At 43.0% G+C, this 18796-nt stretch overlaps 1 protein-coding gene across 2 annotated transcripts in view; it reads left to right on the top strand.

Annotated features, from left to right (window-relative positions):
- CCBE1 (collagen and calcium binding EGF domains 1) overlaps nucleotides 1–18796 on the top strand; it is a 286745-nt gene that overhangs the window by 255629 nt on the left and 12320 nt on the right. Inside the window, exon 12 of one of the 2 annotated variants that reach the window (XM_021930181.2) lies at nucleotides 1037–2033. The exons of the other annotated variant lie outside the window; for it this stretch is intronic. Within the exon in view, the coding sequence (XP_021785873.1) occupies nucleotides 1037–1270 (234 nt within the window). The 3' untranslated portion in view covers nucleotides 1271–2033. Of the gene's footprint in view, nucleotides 1–1036; nucleotides 2034–18796 lie in introns of those variants that run through there. 2 annotated transcript variants of the gene reach the window in all.

The raw sequence follows: 18796 nt of genomic DNA, 5'->3' as shown, positions 1-18796 counted from the left end.
TTACCATGCCCCACACAGCACTCTATAAAATTAAGGCTTAGTAAATACTATATGATGATAAAGGATACTCAAGACATAGAAAAATTAGGAAGCTTTTGTTTGGACCTTTCCTAGATGATAAGTAGTTGACGTCTTTACAACATCCTCTCAACTTCATTTAGTTTGTGCTTATAGTCGGCCATCTTATAAACATTTTAATAATTTTGAGACAGGGTCTCACTCTGTCACCCAGGCTGGAGTGCAGAGGCACAATCTCGGCTCACTGCAGCCTCGACCTTCTGGGCTCAAGCGATCATCCACCTTAACCTCCCAAGTAGCTGGGTCCACAGGTGCCCACCACCACACCTGGCTACATTTTTGTTATGTTTTTTGTAGAGACAGGGTTTCACCATGTTGTCCAGGTTGGTCTTGAACTCCTGGGCTCAAGCTATCTGTCCACCTTGGCCTCCCAAAGTGTTAGGATTACAGGCGTGAGCCACCACTCCTGGCCCAGATAACGTTTTGAATACATATTATACTCAAAGCGCTTTACCTGCATTTACTTATTTAAATCCTCACTTATGAACCCTATAAAACCCTATGAAATTGGGACTATTATTATCCCCAGTTTACAGATGTGGAAACTGAACCACAAGAAATTAAGACCACACAATTAGTAAGCAGCAGAGATGAGATTCAAACCCAACAGAACCCCAGTCTCTTAACCACTGCTCTGCTGCCTTCATAAGCATCTTCCAGACTGCTTTGGAAAGTGACTTAGGAGAGTTGTCTTATATTCTTTCCTCTACTGAATTTGATAAAGCCTAGAGTTAGGAGGGAGGAAAGGTGAATACATCACCAAAGCTCATCTGAGAAGTGAGAGAATTAGAAAACAATGTGGAGGACCCCCAGGCTCCTGTAGCAGTCCTCACATTGACTCCATTTGGGGCACAGTTATTGAGAAAGTAGTTGCCAACAAGCAGCGGGTCAAGTCATGGAGCCCCGGAGGCCGTTGCTGTCTGTCGTATTCTAGCTTTGATTCCTCCCATGTACACAGGGACCCCCTGGTTCTTTCGACTTCCTGCTACTTATGCTGGCTGACATCCGCAATGACATCACCGAGCTGCAGGAAAAGGTGTTCGGGCACCGGACTCACTCTTCAGCAGAGGAGTTCCCTTTACCTCAGGAATTTCCCAGCTACCCAGAAGCCATGGACCTGGGCTCTGGAGACGACCACGCAAGAAGAACTGAGACAAGAGACTTGAGAGCCCCCAGAGACTTCTATCCATAGCACATCCCAACACCGTCATGCCAAAGGAAGAGAAAGATCAACTCACCTGCAGTTAAACCATCTAAAGAGAAAAAAACACCACTGGAGACCTAGAAAACATACATTTTTCTCTTCTCTTCTCCTGACATCTCTCTATTCCTCTTCTTCCAGATACAATACTATTTTCAGAGTCCCCTTCTAGGCCTGCAGACACATGGGAGTGAATGATTGATTTACCTGCTTCTTACTAAGAGTTCATTGGAGTGGTTTGCATTGTAACTTTTCATTTACATCCTATTTTTCCAGGAACTTTGGATTTAAGTCCTCTCACAGTGTCTTAAATCATAAATTCTTCAAGTTAAATTTGGCAGAGTATCAAAAGGGAAAATGGCAAAGTGAGCTCTAAGAAAATGTGAGGCTACTCTAAGATGTGTATTCAGAATAGACCGTAACTCCTCTAGTATCAAAATTAGGGCTCTTCAGTTAAAAAGGGGTGGAGAGGACAAACGTGTAGATGTACTTTGGTGGAGAATTCTTTTTCCTTGTGCTTCCAGTAGATTTTAAATATTGTATGCCCTTGTCAAACGTTTCCCAAATTCAATTAAAGAGAGGAGAGAACTGAATGACATTTAGAGAAGATAGAAAAGAATTGCAGTCATATATTTACTGTTACATAGATTGCCACATTCTAAAATTCAAGTATGATGCTTAAGGTTTCATGCCATGCTTATCTGTAAGTATCCTATTTAGGGAAGAAGATTAAATCCTCTTTTCAAAAAACAAAGTGAAATGCCTGGATTCACATTAAAACAGTGGGCTCTGGTTTGCTAGAATATTTTAAAGCTGTTTAATCAAGAGTGGAGCCTGCTGTATACATCACAGATTATTTGTTCAATAAAGTGGCTGACCTTAGAGAGAGGCACAGAATTCCTGGTTCTGAGCAGGTGCCCAGAAGGTGCCATTAGGTGCCATGATCCAGGCTGAACCAATACACAGTGGGGCTGAAGGCCGCAAGGAAGTTGCTGGCTTGGGTTGACCTCACTAACGCCATCAGCAGCAGTAGGTAAATTTGCTCTCCTTGGGTGTTACAAGTTTTTGTCTGGAGCCAACCAAGCTTGCCACCAACATATTGAGAATAATACACTATTGAAAGTTATCTTGGATGGGGAGAAAAAAAAACAGTAGTTTTCCTTGTTTGCAAAAACTTCCTTCCTATTCCCATTTTTTCCCTCTTTAATTTAGTCCAAGTCCCAGTTCTTTCAGGCATTCTCTTTGATTTCTTTTCCCCTGCATGTGAGAAGCAGTTCAGAAAAGGGTCTATTTCTCCACCTCCTAGTGAGTTAGAGTGTTTTCTCAGAGCACCTCTGGGTCCCAAAGGGAAGCATGTTCCTGCCAAGGTTTGTTGTGCATTCAGAAGCACCAGGAGCAAGAGACCAGAAGGATGATCTGCTCCTTTGTAACGTTGTTGAGGGCCCTCTTGGTTCCAATGAGCAGCTTATAAGTTACTCACAGTCCACTTTCTCGTTGGACACACAAAGTGGCTGTTCATCTGCCTTTGCGGGAGACTTTCACTTTTATATTGAGCTTCACAAATGATCGTTCTCACACTCATATTCGCTCATGTTGGAATTTCCCATCCTGCCATGTCCTTTCCTATTTCTTTGTGGCTTTTTTGTCTCTACCTTTCAACCCACATCATTTAACTCCACTACTGTAAAAGCTTGCTTAAAGAAAATCCCTCTTGGCTGGGCATGGTAGCCCACGCCTCTAATCCCAGCCCTTTGGGAGGCTGAGGCGGGCAGATCACAAGGTCAGGAGTTCGGGACCAGCCTGATCAACATGGTGAAACCCCGTCTCTACTAAAAATGCAAAAATTAGCTGGGCGTGGTGGTGCATGCCTGTAATCGCAGCTACTCAGGAGGCTGAGTCAGGAGAATTGCTTTAACCCGGGGGTAGAGCCAAGATTGCGCTACTGCACTCCAGCCTAGGCAACAGAGCAAGACTCTGTCATAAAAACAAAAAACAAACAAACAAACAAAAAAGAATATCCCTCTTGTTGTGTTTGAATGCCACCTTTCAGTCTTCTCCCTTAAGAATGATAGGAAGGGGCTTTGCAAATCTCTAGTGGCAGCAGTCTTCCTTGCCTTCTTCCTACCATGTTGGAAATGCAGGACTCATGTCAGTGTGTGGCTGAGTCTTTGATGAACACTTTGCTCCTCTATATCTCATTTATGCAAAATTCCTGGTGACTGTCCACCAGCATTTTTAAAGTGAAAGCAAACACATTCTTAGTGCTCTTTTTCTAGCATCTTTTCTTCCTCCTTCTCTCTGCAAAATTCAACATTCATGACAGAAGGTCACGCCAACCACGGGTTTATAAAGAGAGGAAGTGAACAGCTGTTGATTTCCATCTGGATATATTTAATGTTTGCCTGCTTGTGGAGCATGGTATTTAAAGGGTGTGAATGGATGAATGCTTTTAAAACACACACACACACACACACACACACACACACACACAATGATGCACAAGCTGTATGAGAGATGGCTAGGTCCATCTGTGATTTTTTTTTAATGAGGAATTTTAATACCTTTTCTTTGACAGTGAACTGTATTTAGACATATGACCTTTATTGTGAAATGCTCATAAAATGCAACCAAACTGCATGTTTGGCCATAGGCTAGAATAATATATTAAAAGAATTAATGGAAAGTAGTATTATCTGGATTTCATGAAACTATTCCAGATAATATTCTCCAGCAAAACTTATAGTAACCTGTGTTTTATAATGTCAATCTGCTGGACCAATTTAATTTAGAAAATAATTTTTAATCCTCAGATTTTCAAAACTTGGACTACTGCAAGACTGATATATACTCTTTATGCCCAAATTTTATTTTTCAAAGATAGGACATCATAAGGCATCATTATTTCTAATGTATCTTTTAGCTAGATAGAAAAAGCTTTACTGTTTAAATAGGACTTCTGCTCAAAACCTAATGGGAAAGCCATTTCTGGGGTAAGATTTGCTACAGTGCATTTCATGTTTTATAGTGAAAAAGATGTTTGTACACCTCCTCAACCTGTTAGTAGAAATGTTGACTTCGATTTTTGCACCCTCTTCACAGGACCTCCTAAGTTACCTCTGTTCTTGGAAAGCAATGGGAATAAAAAATACGCTGTTAAGAATACTACATGGGGCCAGGCACGGTGGTTCACGCCTATAATTCCAACACTGGGAGGCTGAGGCGGGCGGATCATGAGGTCAGGAGATCAAGACCATCCTGACCTACATGGTGAAACCCCATCTCTACTAAAATACAAAAAAAAATTAGCCGGGCGTGGTGGCATATGCCTGTAGTCCCAGCTACTCGGGAGGCTGAGGCAGGAGAATTGCTTGAACCCAGGAGGTGGAGGTTGCAGTGAGTGAAGATCGCGCCACTGCATTCCAGCCTGGCGATAGGGTGAGACCCCATCTCAAAAAAAGAAAATAGTACATGGAGGGCATGCATTTTAGTTTAGGAAAACCCCCTCCCTTCCCAGTTCCAGAGGGAGAAATTATAAGCTATACTGTGCCAAAAGTGAGTGGGGCTGCAGAGAGGATGGTGCCTTTTCTCACCTTCTGAGTTAATGCCCAACATCTGCCTAGGATTTATTGACCAAAGGAAGTCATTTCTACTGTATAAACTCAGACAGGTGTGAGTTTATACAGCCCAACAGGTAAATAATAAATGTTCATTGGTTTTGGAAGGAAGGAGAGGGGAGTATTACCCCACCAAATACCAGTGAAGAGCACCCTGGCTTCAGTCATCTTTCCAAGGTTCATAATTACTGTGGGCCTGGTGAGCCCTGTTCCCAGGGCTGCAAGGGAAGGCTTCCCCAGGCCAGACATTGCTGTGGGCTTTCAGGCAGCAACTCCCCCATCATATTTTGGGTGTTACTCCCCACTATCTCTCCCCACATTTCAGCCTGTGCCTCAGAAACCACCACAGCAGCCTCAGTCTGCAGACTTAACATCTTTCAGATAACCTTCCTGAAAAGGAAAGTTATTGCAGGAATCCAGGCCAAACAGCAAGTAGAATAGAGCCATCTAAAGTTATTAATAATGAGTTCAGGGAAATAGATGAAATTTTTCCTGGCACAGTCAATATTTATATCTTACAGCAAGTCAAAAAATAATTTTCCATTTGGAAAACAAAACACACCATGACTGTGATTGTTAAGGTGTATAATCATGAACTTCACATGCTCCCTCAACAAATGTTACTGCTCTAGGGAAATCATAGAAAAGGACCCTCTTATTCCCCAGGGGATCAAAGCAAGTCCCCTTAGGAATTTCATGTGTACCATGGGTCTGTTTTTATTTCACAGGGACTAGTCATGTACTGGAGTAGCTCTGTTGTTCATTGTTTGTAACAGGTCCATATAACAGTCAAGCTAGCATTCAAACAATTGTGGATGTGATACTATGACGTACTTTTGATATGATTGTATATGCTTAATAACAAAGTTATTTTTCTTACATGGCTCTACTGTGTTTTGTCCTGACACCTGGTTTTGTGAAGCAAGTCATCTTTTTACCCAGTTAACAAGGAGATGGAGTGGTGCATTTCTCTTGAGAGCTGGAATCTGGAATCTGGGTCAGCCACTTCCTGAGGTCTGGGTGTGGTCAGAGCATCTGAATCTGAATCAAGGTCTGAAGGCCCGGGTACCACTGAGTGTGGGTCTCAGAGATCCAGTTCCCTAGCTGAGATTCCCAGGGTGAGATTTTCAAACCAAGAACCGTCTAGACGCTCGTTGGAGCTGCCTTAGGAGCTCACAAATGAGAGGCTTGTGAAGACTGAGTGCTCCCTGCCCCCAGCGCTGCACTCACAGTGACTCAGTGTTCAACTAGTTGTCTGTTTTGGATTAGAATTCCACGTAGGATTTCCTCTGGGGGATGCCGTGGCTCATGCCTGTAGTCCCAGACACTGGAGCGAGAGGATCACTTGAGCCCAGGACTTCAAGGCCAGTCTGAGCAACATTGCAAGACCCCATCCCTAAAAAAATAAGTTGTATTAAATGTGGCACTCTCCCCTAGAAGGGCAGAAACCCCAGGAACCAGTCTGCCTTTTTTTGAATAAAGCGTATTTTTAAAAAGAAAAAATTTCCTTTTAGGGTGGGGGGAAAGTTGACTACCTTAAAAATAAAGTTGGAGGGAGGAACTCTCATGAGTTGGTAGCTATAGTCTTCTATGTAAAGATAAGAGAAGGGAAATTTTTGCTAATTGGGCCATATGGGAAGTGTAGTGGTATGATAAAATGAGAGATTATTTCAAAGGGACTTTAGCCATCCTTAGCAGGGTGCATTTAGTGTCCTGAATTTAGCCTGTATTTATACATCTCACTTCAGTTAGTAAATATTTTTTAAGTGTCTATTGCAATCTAGGCACTGTGCTATGTGCTGCAGACACAATTGGGAGCAAAAACATCTTAATCCCTGTCCTGCTGGGGATTTTTGGCAAAACAGATAAGGATCCTTCCAGACAAAATAATCACTTAAATATGCGATTACAAACCACAATAAGCTACGAAGTGTTAGGCGCTACAAGAGCCAATAAGGGTTCATGCCAGGGGAGCCCACCCTTGGCTCCGAAATGCACTCCTTCCCAGAGCCGCACGCTTAAAGTAGCCAACAGCATTCAGACCAGCTGCACAGGACCTCATGGCCCCTCCCAGCCTTTCCCATACAACAGCTTTACAAAGGCTCCAGGTGACATAGCAGATTATGGAAATCTGGGAGACAACTTCATATATAATTTTTCCAGCCCTCTTAATTTAATCAACCAAAAGCTGGTTGAGCCCTTACAGTCCTCATGGCCTCTTGGCATCTCACCGTGCAGCTGTTGGGTAACATCACGTGTTCCAGTCTTGATTCCCAGCAAAATTTGAGGCTTGCTTCTTCTCGACGAGGACACTGCAGCTTTGACAAAGCTCGCTATGCTTTTGAAGCCCAAAACTTTGAAACACCCCAGCTCAGCTCCATGTGCAAATTTCCACAGCCTTGCTCATGTCTAGATACAGGGTTACAGGACAGCCAAATGGGAAGTGGCGCTCAGCCACTGGGTGGTCCACAAGGAAAAGGCAACTCTTCCAAGATGTGTGGGTGACGGCAGTTGGATCATAAGATCTGGGGAACTGGTGGAGGGGTGGATGAGTTTCTTAGGCTGCCAAAACAGTATCACAAACTGGGTGGCTTAAAACAACAGAAATTTATTGTATTACAGTTCTGGAGGCTGGAAGTCTGAAATCAATGTGTCAGTAGGGTCGGTACCTTCTGGAGGCTCTTGGGAGCAACCATCTCATCCCTGTGTCACTTCTGGTGTTTGCCCACAGTCTCGGCATTCCTCGCCTCCAATATCACATGGTGTTCTACACTCCTGCCTCTGCGGCTTCACATGGTGGTCTCCAGCATTCTCCTCTCTAAGTCTTCCGTGTGCCTATTTTCTTTTCTTATAAAGATGCTACTAGTGGCCAGGCATTGTGGCTCACGCCTATAATCCCAGCACTTTGGAAGGCTGAGGTGGGCAGATCACTTGAGGTCAAGAGTTCGAGACCAACCTGGCCAACATGGTGAAACCCCATCTCTATTAAAAATACAAAAGTTAGCCAGGCGTGATGGTGCATGCCTGTAATCCCAGCTATTCGGGAGGCTGAGACACAAGAATCACCTGAACCCCAGAGGCAGAGATCACAGAGAGCTGAGATTGCACCACTGTATTCCAGCCTGGGCAACAGAGTGAGACTCCTTCTCAAAAAAAAAAAATAATTTTAAAAAGGTACTACTTGTTGGCTTAATACGATGTGACCTCATCTCAGTTTAATTATATCTGCAAAGGATTATTTCCAAATAAGGTCACATTCTGAGTCTCCCGTAGATAAGAATTTTGAGGGGACACTTCAACCCGGTACAAGAAAGACATTTTCTCCCTATTGACCTTTATCCTGCTTATTTCCTTTAACACCATTTTTTTTCCAACTTGAAATTCTTATTCACTTCATTCAACAAAAACGTATTGAGGGTGAGGATAGAGTATTGAATGGTACAAAGTTCCTGCACTGGTAGAGTATAGCTTCTGGTCCAGGAAGACAAACAGAAATATATGTATCAGTCATGGTTCTTGAGAAACAGCACCAAGAGACAGGGATTTATTTTAAGAAATTGGCTCACACAGCTGTAGATCTGGAAGTGGAAAAACTGCCAAGCTGGCAGGCTGGAGACAGAAGAGTTGGCATTGCAGTTGGAGTCCACAGGCTTCCTGCTAGAAGAATTCCTCCTTGCTTGGAAGGTCAGTCTTTTTCTATTAAGGCCCTTAGCTGATTGGATGAGCCCCACCCACATTATGGAGGGTAATGTGCTTTACTCAGTCTACTAATACAAATGTTACTCTCGTCTAGAAAGTACATTCATAGAAACATCTAGAATATTTGACCAAATATCTGGGTGCTGTGGCCCAGCCAAATTTACAGTAAAATTAACCACCACACTATATATCAGTGCTAAGAAGTGCTGTGGGGAAACGTAATTAGGGTAGAGGAGTGAAAAGTAACAGAAGGACAAGGCACGGTGGCTCGCGCCTGTAATCTCAACACTTTGGGAGGCTGAGGCAGGTGGATCACGAGGTCAGGAGATCGAGACCATCCTGACTAACACAGTGAAACCTCATCTCTACTAAAAACACAAAACAATTAGCCAGGCGTGGTGGTGGGCACCAGTAGTCCCAGCTACTCGCGAGGCTGAGTCAGGAGAATGGCGTGAACCCGGGAGGTGGAGCTTGCAGTGAGCCAAGATTGGGCCACTGCACTGCAGCCTGGGTGACAGAGCGAGACTCCGCCTCAAAAAAAAAAAAAAAGTAACAGAGAGTGGGAGTGTGTACTTTAGATGGGCCTTCTGGAAAGGTGGTGTAAGAGCAGAGGCCTGAACAAAGGGAGAAGTGAGCCCTGTAGATGAAAGTGATCCACACAGGGATTACAGCCAGAGCCTGAGGCTGACCTGCTTGGTGTGCTCAAAGAGTAGCAATGGGGCCACCCATGTTGCTGAAACAGAGTAAGTGAGGCAAAAATGGGGTAGGAGATGCCTTGCAGAGGCAGACAGGGGCGAGGCAAGGCCTTAAGGCCCTGCAAGAGGACTTTGCATTTCCTAGTGGACACATAGAGAGTTGCTGAAAGGATAAGAATGGAAGTAGGGAAACGCATTTGGAAACTATTGAAGCAGTGTACAGTCAGGTGCCAAATCATGACGTTGTAGTCAATGGCAGATCGCATATACAACGGTAGACCCCTAAGATTATACGGGAGCTGAAAACTACTTCACCTAGTGACGTGATGGCCATTACATAACACAATTACTTTATTTTTAAATAAATTTGGTGTAACCTAAGTGTGCAGTGTTTACAAAGTCCACAGTAGTGTAGCAATGTCCCAGGTCTTAACATTCACTCACCGCTCACTCACCCACCTACGGCAACTTCCAGTCCTGCAAGCTGCATTCATAGTAAGTGCCGTATACAGGTGTACCATTTTTTATCTTTATTCAGTATTTGTACTGTACCTTTTCTGTTTTGATACTCAGATACTCACCATTGTGTTATAGTTGTCTGCAGTATTCAATCAATAAAATGCTGTACAGTTTCATAGCCTAGGAACAATAGGTTGTACCATATAGCCTAGGTGTGTAGCAGGCTATGCCATCTAGTTGTGCGTAAGTGGTACATCCAATGATGTTCACACAGCAATGAAACACCTAATGAGATATTTCTCAGAATGTATCTCTGTTGTTAATCGATGCATGACTGTACTTGTTTGTTGACTGTCTGCACTATGAGAATTGATACTGTAATTGCTTTTTTGTTTTTGTTTTTGGGGGTTTTATTGAGACAGGGTTTTGCTCTGTCACCCAGGCTGGAGTGCAGTGGCATGATCTCGGCCCACCGCAACCTCTGCCTCCCAGGCCCAAACAATCCTCCCATCTCAGACTCCTAAGTAGCTGGGACCACAGGCACAAGCCACCATGACCAGCTGATTTTTGTATTTTTTGTAGAAACAGGGTTTCCCTGTGTTGCCCAGGCTGGTCTCAAATTCCTGGACTCAAGCGATCCTCCTGCCTCAGCCTCCCAAAGTGCTGGGATTACAGACGTGAGCCACTGCACCTGGCAGGTACTGTACTTGCTTATCTGCTTCCTTTCTAGGCTAGAAAATCCTCAGGAGCAGGATCTATTTTTCTACCATATTCCCAGCATCTGCCACAATACCCAGGACACAGTAGGAGTTGAATGAATGTTTATATAATGAATTTAATTCAGTTAATGCATTTAGTCTTCTCAAAATCCCATAAGGTGGATATTTTTGGTATCCTCAATGTATACATATCCTAAGAGGTAAACATTCATAACACACAAGTGTATTTCAGAATATTAATGCACTGTGCTGGTTTAATCCCATCTGATAAACATAGCACAGACACTCAGCCCCACATTCTCTCCCACTTTGGAATCACACATGACTTCACAGAATGGGCCTCCATGGTGCAGAAAGTCACAACAAAATTGTCTAGACACAGGGCCTTTTGCTTCCCACCATCCAATTTTCTAATCTATGCTGGGTTGACAACCTTTCTGACCTCCTGCTATGAGGTGGCTAACAAGTATATAGTAAAACTATTGAGATGTTAATGGAGAAGAAAATAAAAGAAGAATGATGCTAATATAATCACTGTGATAGTTGATTCCTAACACCCCATGCAGTCGAAAATCTGCAAATAGCTTTTGACTTCCCCGAAAACATAACTACTAATAGCTTACTATTGATTGGAGGCTTTACCGATAATGAACAGTTGATTGACATGTATTTTCTATTTTATAGGTATTATATACAATGTTCTTCAAAAATAAGCTAGAGAAAATGTTATTAAAATCATAAGAGAAAATATATTTACTATTAAGTGGAAGTGGATCATCATAAAGATCTTCATCCTCGTCTTCAGGTTGAGTAGGTTGAGGTTGAGGCTGAGGCTGAGGAAGAAGAGGAGGGGTTGGTTTCTGTCTCCGGTGGCAGAGGCAGAAGGAAGTCCACGTATAAGTGGATGCACCCAGTTCAAACCCATGTTGTTCAAGGGTCAACTGTATTTAGTATCCGATATGACCCCAAAATAACTGGGAGTCAGTTTTAGTCTGTTTTCATGCTGCTATAAAGAACTGCCTGAGACTGGGTAATTTATAAAGGAAAGAGGTTTAATTGACTCACAGTTCCGCATGGCTGGGGAGGCCTCAGGAAACTTACAATCATTGCGGAAGGCAAAAGGGAAGCAAGGCATCTCCTTCACAAGGTGGCAAGAAGGAGAAATGCTGAGCAAAGTGAGAAGACCCCCTTATAAAACCATCAGATCTCATGAGAACTCACTATCACAATAACAGCAGGAGGGAAACCTCCCCCCATGATTCAGTTACCTCCGCCTGGTCTCTCTCTTGACATGTGGGGATTATGGGGATTACAATTCAATATGAGATTTGGGTGGGGACATAAAGCTTAACCATATCAGAGTCAAAACTCAAAATAGGTTAAATAAAATTAGCTAATAAAAAGTAACATGCTATTGTTCAGGAAAGGTTCTTTTCTAGAAGGAATATGGTAAATCTTTATTAAATAGTCACTGATCAACATATATTTCTTATAAAGTTTCATGCCAAAAGTAAGGGAACATTAGAATGCATGTTTTAATTCAAGTGTCTTTGCACAGGGATTAAATGAATGACCTGCAAATATTAATCTGATGGGTGAACTTCGTTAAAGAATAAAATATAGACTGCCTTGATATGTAAATAACCAGCCATGTCATAAGATCAGCAGGCTTCAAATTGTTTTTGACAATGACCCACTGGGAAAATATATTTTATGCAGTGATGCAACATTCACATTTATCTATATGCTATTGAGACGTAAGTTTTACAATATTTACTACATAGGGTGCACTCTCATTTTCTCTGTACAATTTGCTTTTTAAAAAAAATCCTGGCTGGGCACAGTGGCTCATACCTAAAATCCTAGCACTTTAGGAGACTGAGGCAGGAGGATTGCTTGAAACCAGCAGCTCAAAACCAGCTTGGGCAACAAAGCGAGACCCCGTGTAGTTCTACAAAACTAAAAGAAAAAAAAAAATAGCTGGGGGCACATCTATAGTCTCAGCCACTCAGGAGGCTGAGGCAGAAGGATCACTTGAGCCTAGGAGTTCGAGGCTGCAGTGAGCTGTGATTTGTGTTACTACACTCCAGGCTGGGCAACATAGTGAGGCCCTGTCTCAAAAAAAACAAAATCCTGGTCACAACCACTAAATTGACTTCATGAGTAGCAGCCCACAGTTTGAAAACCACTTGCTTAGACTGATGTTTCTCAAACTTCTTTGTGCATAGGAACCATCTGAGGATTTTATGACAGTGAAGATTCTAATTCAGGAGTCTGAGGTTTCCCTTCTGGCAAACTCCCAGGTGATATCAATGCTGCTGTTTGGGAACCACACTGCGAGTAGCAAAGTCTTCCCTCACACAGGAGCATGTGCTCTGGACTTTAGATGGGAGCAGGAGAAAATTAGATTAATTTAGAAATCTGACAAGTGTCAGGAATTCACATATGGCTATTACGTCTCAATTATTTAATCCGTGTGTGTTCGATGTTTTAAAACATAGTTTCCCTGGGAAATGGCACACCTGAAACCTTACCTCTCCATTAACATGTTAGCAGGCATTAAATTGATAGCTGCTAAAGGGGAAGAAGATGTCTGGAGGGAGAGTCTGGGTAGCGAGACCGGGAAGGTGACTCCCTCCCCAGCATGGGCCCTGGCCTTGCCACAAGTTGCTAATATTTTGGAGGCTGGTTCCCCAGGTGGGAGGGCAGGAATGACGTCCATGCAGCATGTTGACCCTGGTAAGCTTCATTCACCTACTGTTCCCGCATGGTGTCGCTTTCACCAGCATCCCCAGGCGATTCAAGGACTCCTGATTCTCAGCAATTCTGGGAGGTGACAACTTACGTGCTGAATCCCCACTTCTCCTCCAGCCTGTTTTCGTGGCTTCTTATCCTCTTCTATCTCTAGCATCACAACCACACTGGGGATGAGAGCTGGATGGGAAAAATGATTAAAGCAGAAGGAGAGTTGTATCTATAGCCATTTTTTGCTTTACAAGTAGCTTTTGTGATGTATGCAGACAGAACAGTTTCCAAATTCAAGTTTTGTCGGGTTTAAAAAAAAATGTAACCCATGGACTTTCTTGGCTGTGTTCACCACCACCCCCTCACAGTCATGTAATGTGCTGGACCTGCCCCAACCCATCTTGGACATGGCTATAGACCATTTTACCCCAGGGCTCTGGAGATAATACACAGAATCTTACTAACTGCCATCATATCATGTAATTGCAGGACCATGTAATGTGAAAGGAACACTTCTCCCATGTACCGACGGGGTCATTTATTTACAATTCTGTAAAACTCTCAGCCAAAACCAGTGGATCATATGCACAACTACAGCAAGCCATATGCGGGTAATTTGCCTTCTGGAAAAGAAAAAGGTGCACAAATTGAATTAGGCTCAGATTATTCAGAAAGGAAATAACAGCTGGAAAACATTTCAAAAAATGGTCCCTTCAAAAGAGCCTTTCAAGAATAGCCAAATACATGTTTCCTTCAGGGCTCATTCTACGTAGCTATTGACCACTGAGATCCAATACTACCAGTCAGATTGACACAGGCTTTGCATGTCAATATTCACATGAGGTAGGATGAAGGTCTTTGGGTTGCTGAGATTATGTGTGTTCCAAATAAAGGAAGTTAGCCGCCAGGTATTTATTGGCTTTTCCAGCTACATAGGCACCTTTCTACCAAGGATGAAATCTGTGATCTGTGTAGAGAACTTTTCTTGCTGAGTCTTTGTTGAGTAATCAGCAGCTTCATTGCATCTCAGCCCTCCTCTGCTAAGCCTGTGATTGCTGGACTCAAAGTTTCACCTTGGTAGCTTCTCTGTGGTCAGATGATACTGGGGGCTGCTGCTATACTACCCTCACCCCATGCACACACACACTTATTTTGCAAAGAGGTACACAGACATCCCTCTGTCAGGCACTTCAGTTTCTTTCATGCCTTTTACTTGATTCCAGAAGTCCCCACTGAAGCCAAGAAATCTGAATACTATTCTCAGGAGAAAGTTACCCTGGGGTCCCTCGGGGACAAAGGGATGGTGTGAGGGATCCTGGGTGCATGGAAGGGGCCTAAGGAAACTTGTTGCAATTGACAGTTGAAAATACCAATCCTCTCAATGTCTGCCTCAAGTCTGAAATTCTCACCGCTCATTTCCCTGCTTAGGGACCATTCACTCAGGTTACAGCTTTCAGTTACAAGAGCAGATTCATCCATTAACCAGCAGGTACATGGAGAAGTTAGTCACTTGACTCCACATTAAGGCCCAAACAAAGAAATTTTGAGGGAATATGTGAAATATAATGAGGAGGAAGACAGAATTAATCTCAGAGCTAAACTTGGGCATAGTTAGATTCCAGGGAAGAGGGTCGAATTGGAAGACAAGCCGAAACAACCAAGGAGCTTTGTTTCCTCAAAAGCACCTTCTCCCATAATACAATGAATGGTCTCTCCACCACTATCATTGTGAATTTCACGGTTTTTGAGTCACTTCCATTACTAGCTGGGTGACCCTCACGTCATACTAGGGAACATGAAGACATGAATTCCACCTCATTTGGAACAGTTTGGATCAGGGCTGTGTCCAGGTAGAAGCTGTATCAGGGTCTTCCCCATTTCCCACTCCTTTCTGACTTCAAAGACAGGGTCCTTGCTTTCTCCCAAATGGAATCTGGAGGTTTTATTTGTAGGTAGTTGTGCTAATCTGTCTCCAACCCTTAGTCACAAACTACTTAAGTACAAGAGTTAACTATCTTCATGGCTGCTGGAGACTTACAGCAGTACTTGGTGCCTGTGAAGTGCTCAGAAAATGTTAGCAGAAAGCAAGCAGTTGCTAAAGATACAGCCACCAGTGGCCCTCAACTACTTCCATTCACTTAATTATTTAACAGATATGTATTGAATGCCCTCATCTACTGTGGTCAGCACTGGCCCCTGTTGTTATGGGATTGTACATTTATTTATACATAGATTATAGTCTAGTGAATGAAGTCACAGATCTGTACTGGTACATACTGAAGCCCCATCTCCTTTTTATTTCTTTTTCCTTACAGAAATTTGCTGAACAATCTTTATTTTACAATTTGCAACTGGATTCTTCATCCTTGATACCCCTTATTCTGGCTTTTACCCCTTTTAAGGAAAAGCAAGTACCCATGCATACTGGCCAATAAGAGACGACCTCTAATAGGCTTCTCCTATTCCCTCGTCTACGCTCAGTATCTATGAGCATAGATATGTGGGTTTCACAACCTGCAAGTCCTGCCCAGCACGTGGAATTTTCCTACTGAACCAAAATTGTGTTTTAGACTCAAAGCTGAGGGCAAAGGCATCCCCATGTTCTTTTTGTTTCTTTGTTTGTTTTTTGTTTTGTTTTTTGTTTTTTGAGATGGAGTCTTGCTCTGTCACTAGGCTGGAGTGCAGTGGCATGATCTTGGCTCACTGCAACCTCCGCCTCCGGGTTCAAGTGATTCCCCTGCCTTAGCCTCCTGAGTAGCTGGGACTACAGGCGTGCACCACCATGCACGGCTAAGTTTTTGTATTTTAGTAGAGACTGAGTTTCACCATCTTGGTCACGATGGTATCGATCTACTGACCTTGTGATCCACCCGCTTTGGCCTCTCAAAGTGCTGGGATTACAGGCGTGAGATTACACTGCGCCCAGCCGGCATCCCCATGTTCTTAAGTGAGCATCATCAAATAGTTTGAGAGCTGCCACCTCCCCCAGGGAGCTTAGTGAGCAGCTCCTGTTCAGAACTGTGCCTCTCCAGGCTGACCCCAGCTGTGGGAGAAGAGGACTGGGTTGAGGGAGATGTAGACAGCCTTACAGAAAATAATGGTGTTCTTGATGACAAGTTTGTCCCTACTTAGAGTGTGGCTAGGGGAGAGGCACCCATCCCTAAAGCCAAGTGAGAGGGGGCTCCAAAAGTTTACTCATAAGAACTTGGGGTGCTTCAAGAATGTAAGAGGGCAGCGTGTTCTCCGGCTGGACGTGTGCCAGGTCTATGTTGTTTGCCCGTGAAGCAAGGCCTGCCACAAGCATTCTTGGGAGGATGATCTCAGAGTCTCCTCTTCACTAGACTGCCCCATGACCATGGGGAAGGAAGAAGGGGTGCTTGGCAGGTGTGCCCTGAAGAGAGGGGATATACTTATTCGTAGAGATAATACTAGCTCCAATGAAGTCAGAGGCCTGGTGGGAGTAGCCTCTTTCATATGGCTTGAAGGGATTGTGGATGATTGCCCCTGAGAAGAAGGTGAGGCATCCATCTACTCACTGATGTGTGAAAATGAAGGAACACAGAGGGGAAAGGAGAGGCAGGGACTCAACACCAGGGACCCTTCCTTACTCTGATGTAAGCGCAGCCACCAAAGCTGGCCCTTTCCTACCAGCCTCTTGCAATCCCTCTAAAAGCTTGAATTAGCAGAGGCAGGTAAGCAGGAGGTAAAGGAGTCTCAGAACCAGACCTTCGCTTCCTTTCAAACAGCCAGGCCCATAGCCCTAGCCCCAGCCCCCACTGGATTTGGGAGCAGGGAAGAGCCAAGCTTTAAATCAAGTTCAAGGCTCAGGTTTTAATAATGAACAGGACTTGGTCTTAAATCTCAAAGGTGCCTAGAAAGTTAAAATTTGGGCAGGATTTCACGAAGGGAGCCACAATCAAAAAGGAGAGGGTGAAAAGTTTATCAAAAGTTAAAAGCCGGTTTTGATGCCCAACTAATTTACACTGTTCAGTAAATCAGTTAGGGATGAGATGCATTTTTTTTTTAAACTAGGACTTTCAAGTCCACGTTATAGTGACTTGGGGTTTTACTTCAATTCTTTTTATTTTTACATGGAAGTGCATCTTTTCCTATCTTTTAAGTTTGCATGGGTTCAATGCAAGTGCCCACAAAGCTGTGGATCTGAAATTTTAGACACTTTCTTTTGTCTTTTTGAGATACAGCATCCTATTGTCGTTACCACCATCCGTCAGAACTCTGAACTCCATTCTCAGAAGAAAAATGTCTCTGCTATAAACATTCTGGTATTTCACAACTAATGAAATTCCTCAGGGGATACATGTGAGGAAATCCAGACATAGGCAAAAGACTTCCTTCAAATGCCAGGGGAGAGTGAAAAGTGAAAGATGTTCATGGCAAACCAAATGTTGGGGTCATTTGGTTTCAAAATGGGAGGGAGAAACACATGCATGTGTGGATTTGTTTGCAGATTCACAATTCTTTGACCTCGGGCCAATAATCAAATTATGCTGTTGTCATAGGGGATGTCCAAATATCTCCATAATTATTCTTGATTGAGATGACTCACTTAGGGGCAGTTGGAGAGAGGGGTGGGAGGGAAAAATGGAAAATGGTTGTTTTAGCCAGTTTTATCTAATTCTGATTTGTAAGCTTGGGGAGATCTGTTCCTAACAGCATTAAAACACTCTATATGTATTTTATGATTTTGAAAATCTTTTAAGAATAAGTATTTAAAAGATGTCTTTTACCTGATCTCTCTAAAATAATCTCATGCGGTAAGGGATAGGGGTAGTAATATAGGCAAAACAATATTGCATGTGTGTTGATAATTGTAAAAGCTGGGCCGTGGATGTTCAATATTGCTATGGTCTGAATATGTGTGTCCCTGAAAATTCATATGTTGATATTCTAACTCCCAAGATTATGGTATTAGGAGGTGAGGGTCTTTGGGGTGAGCAGTAATTAGGTCATGATGATGGAACCCTCATGAGTGGAATTAGTGCCCTTATAAAAGAGATTCTAGAGAGCTGCCTTGCCCTTTTACCATGTAAGGACACAGAAAGAAGGTGCAATCTATGAACTAGAAAGCAGGCCTTCAACACCAGATGCTGAATCTTCTGGCACCTCGATCTTGGATTTCCCAACCCCCATAAATACAAGAAATGCATTTCTGTTGTTTATAAGCTACCCAGTTTATAGTATTTTGTTGTAGCAGTCCCAATGGACTAAGACAATGAAAATATTTCCTCCACTTTTGTATGAATGTAGGACTAAAAATATCTTTAATAAGTCTTTCAAAATTGCATGAGTTAAAAACAAAAAATAAAACATGAATAAGTAAACAAAAAAGAAGAAATAGCAAAAAAACAAAATTGCATGAATTTAGTAAGAAAAAATCACTTGCTTGTTATTGAATGAAAGTGCTATCTACTCTGAGGTAGAGGTCACAGACCAGTATCCACTTGGGTTGCAAACAACATTCCCTTGAGGGGAAGTTCTGAGCCATCTCCTTTTCTAAAACAATTTCCATTTTATAGAATGGGCTCTGCGCTGGAGAAACCACAGCCAGACACTTTGGATGAAATG

The sequence above is a fragment of the Papio anubis genome, chromosome 19, assembly GCF_008728515.1.
Source record: "Papio anubis isolate 15944 chromosome 19, Panubis1.0, whole genome shotgun sequence".
Taxonomy (NCBI): Eukaryota; Metazoa; Chordata; class Mammalia; order Primates; family Cercopithecidae; genus Papio; species Papio anubis.
Note: the sequence above shows the minus strand (reverse complement) of the source record. Positions and strands in the feature narration are given on the sequence as shown.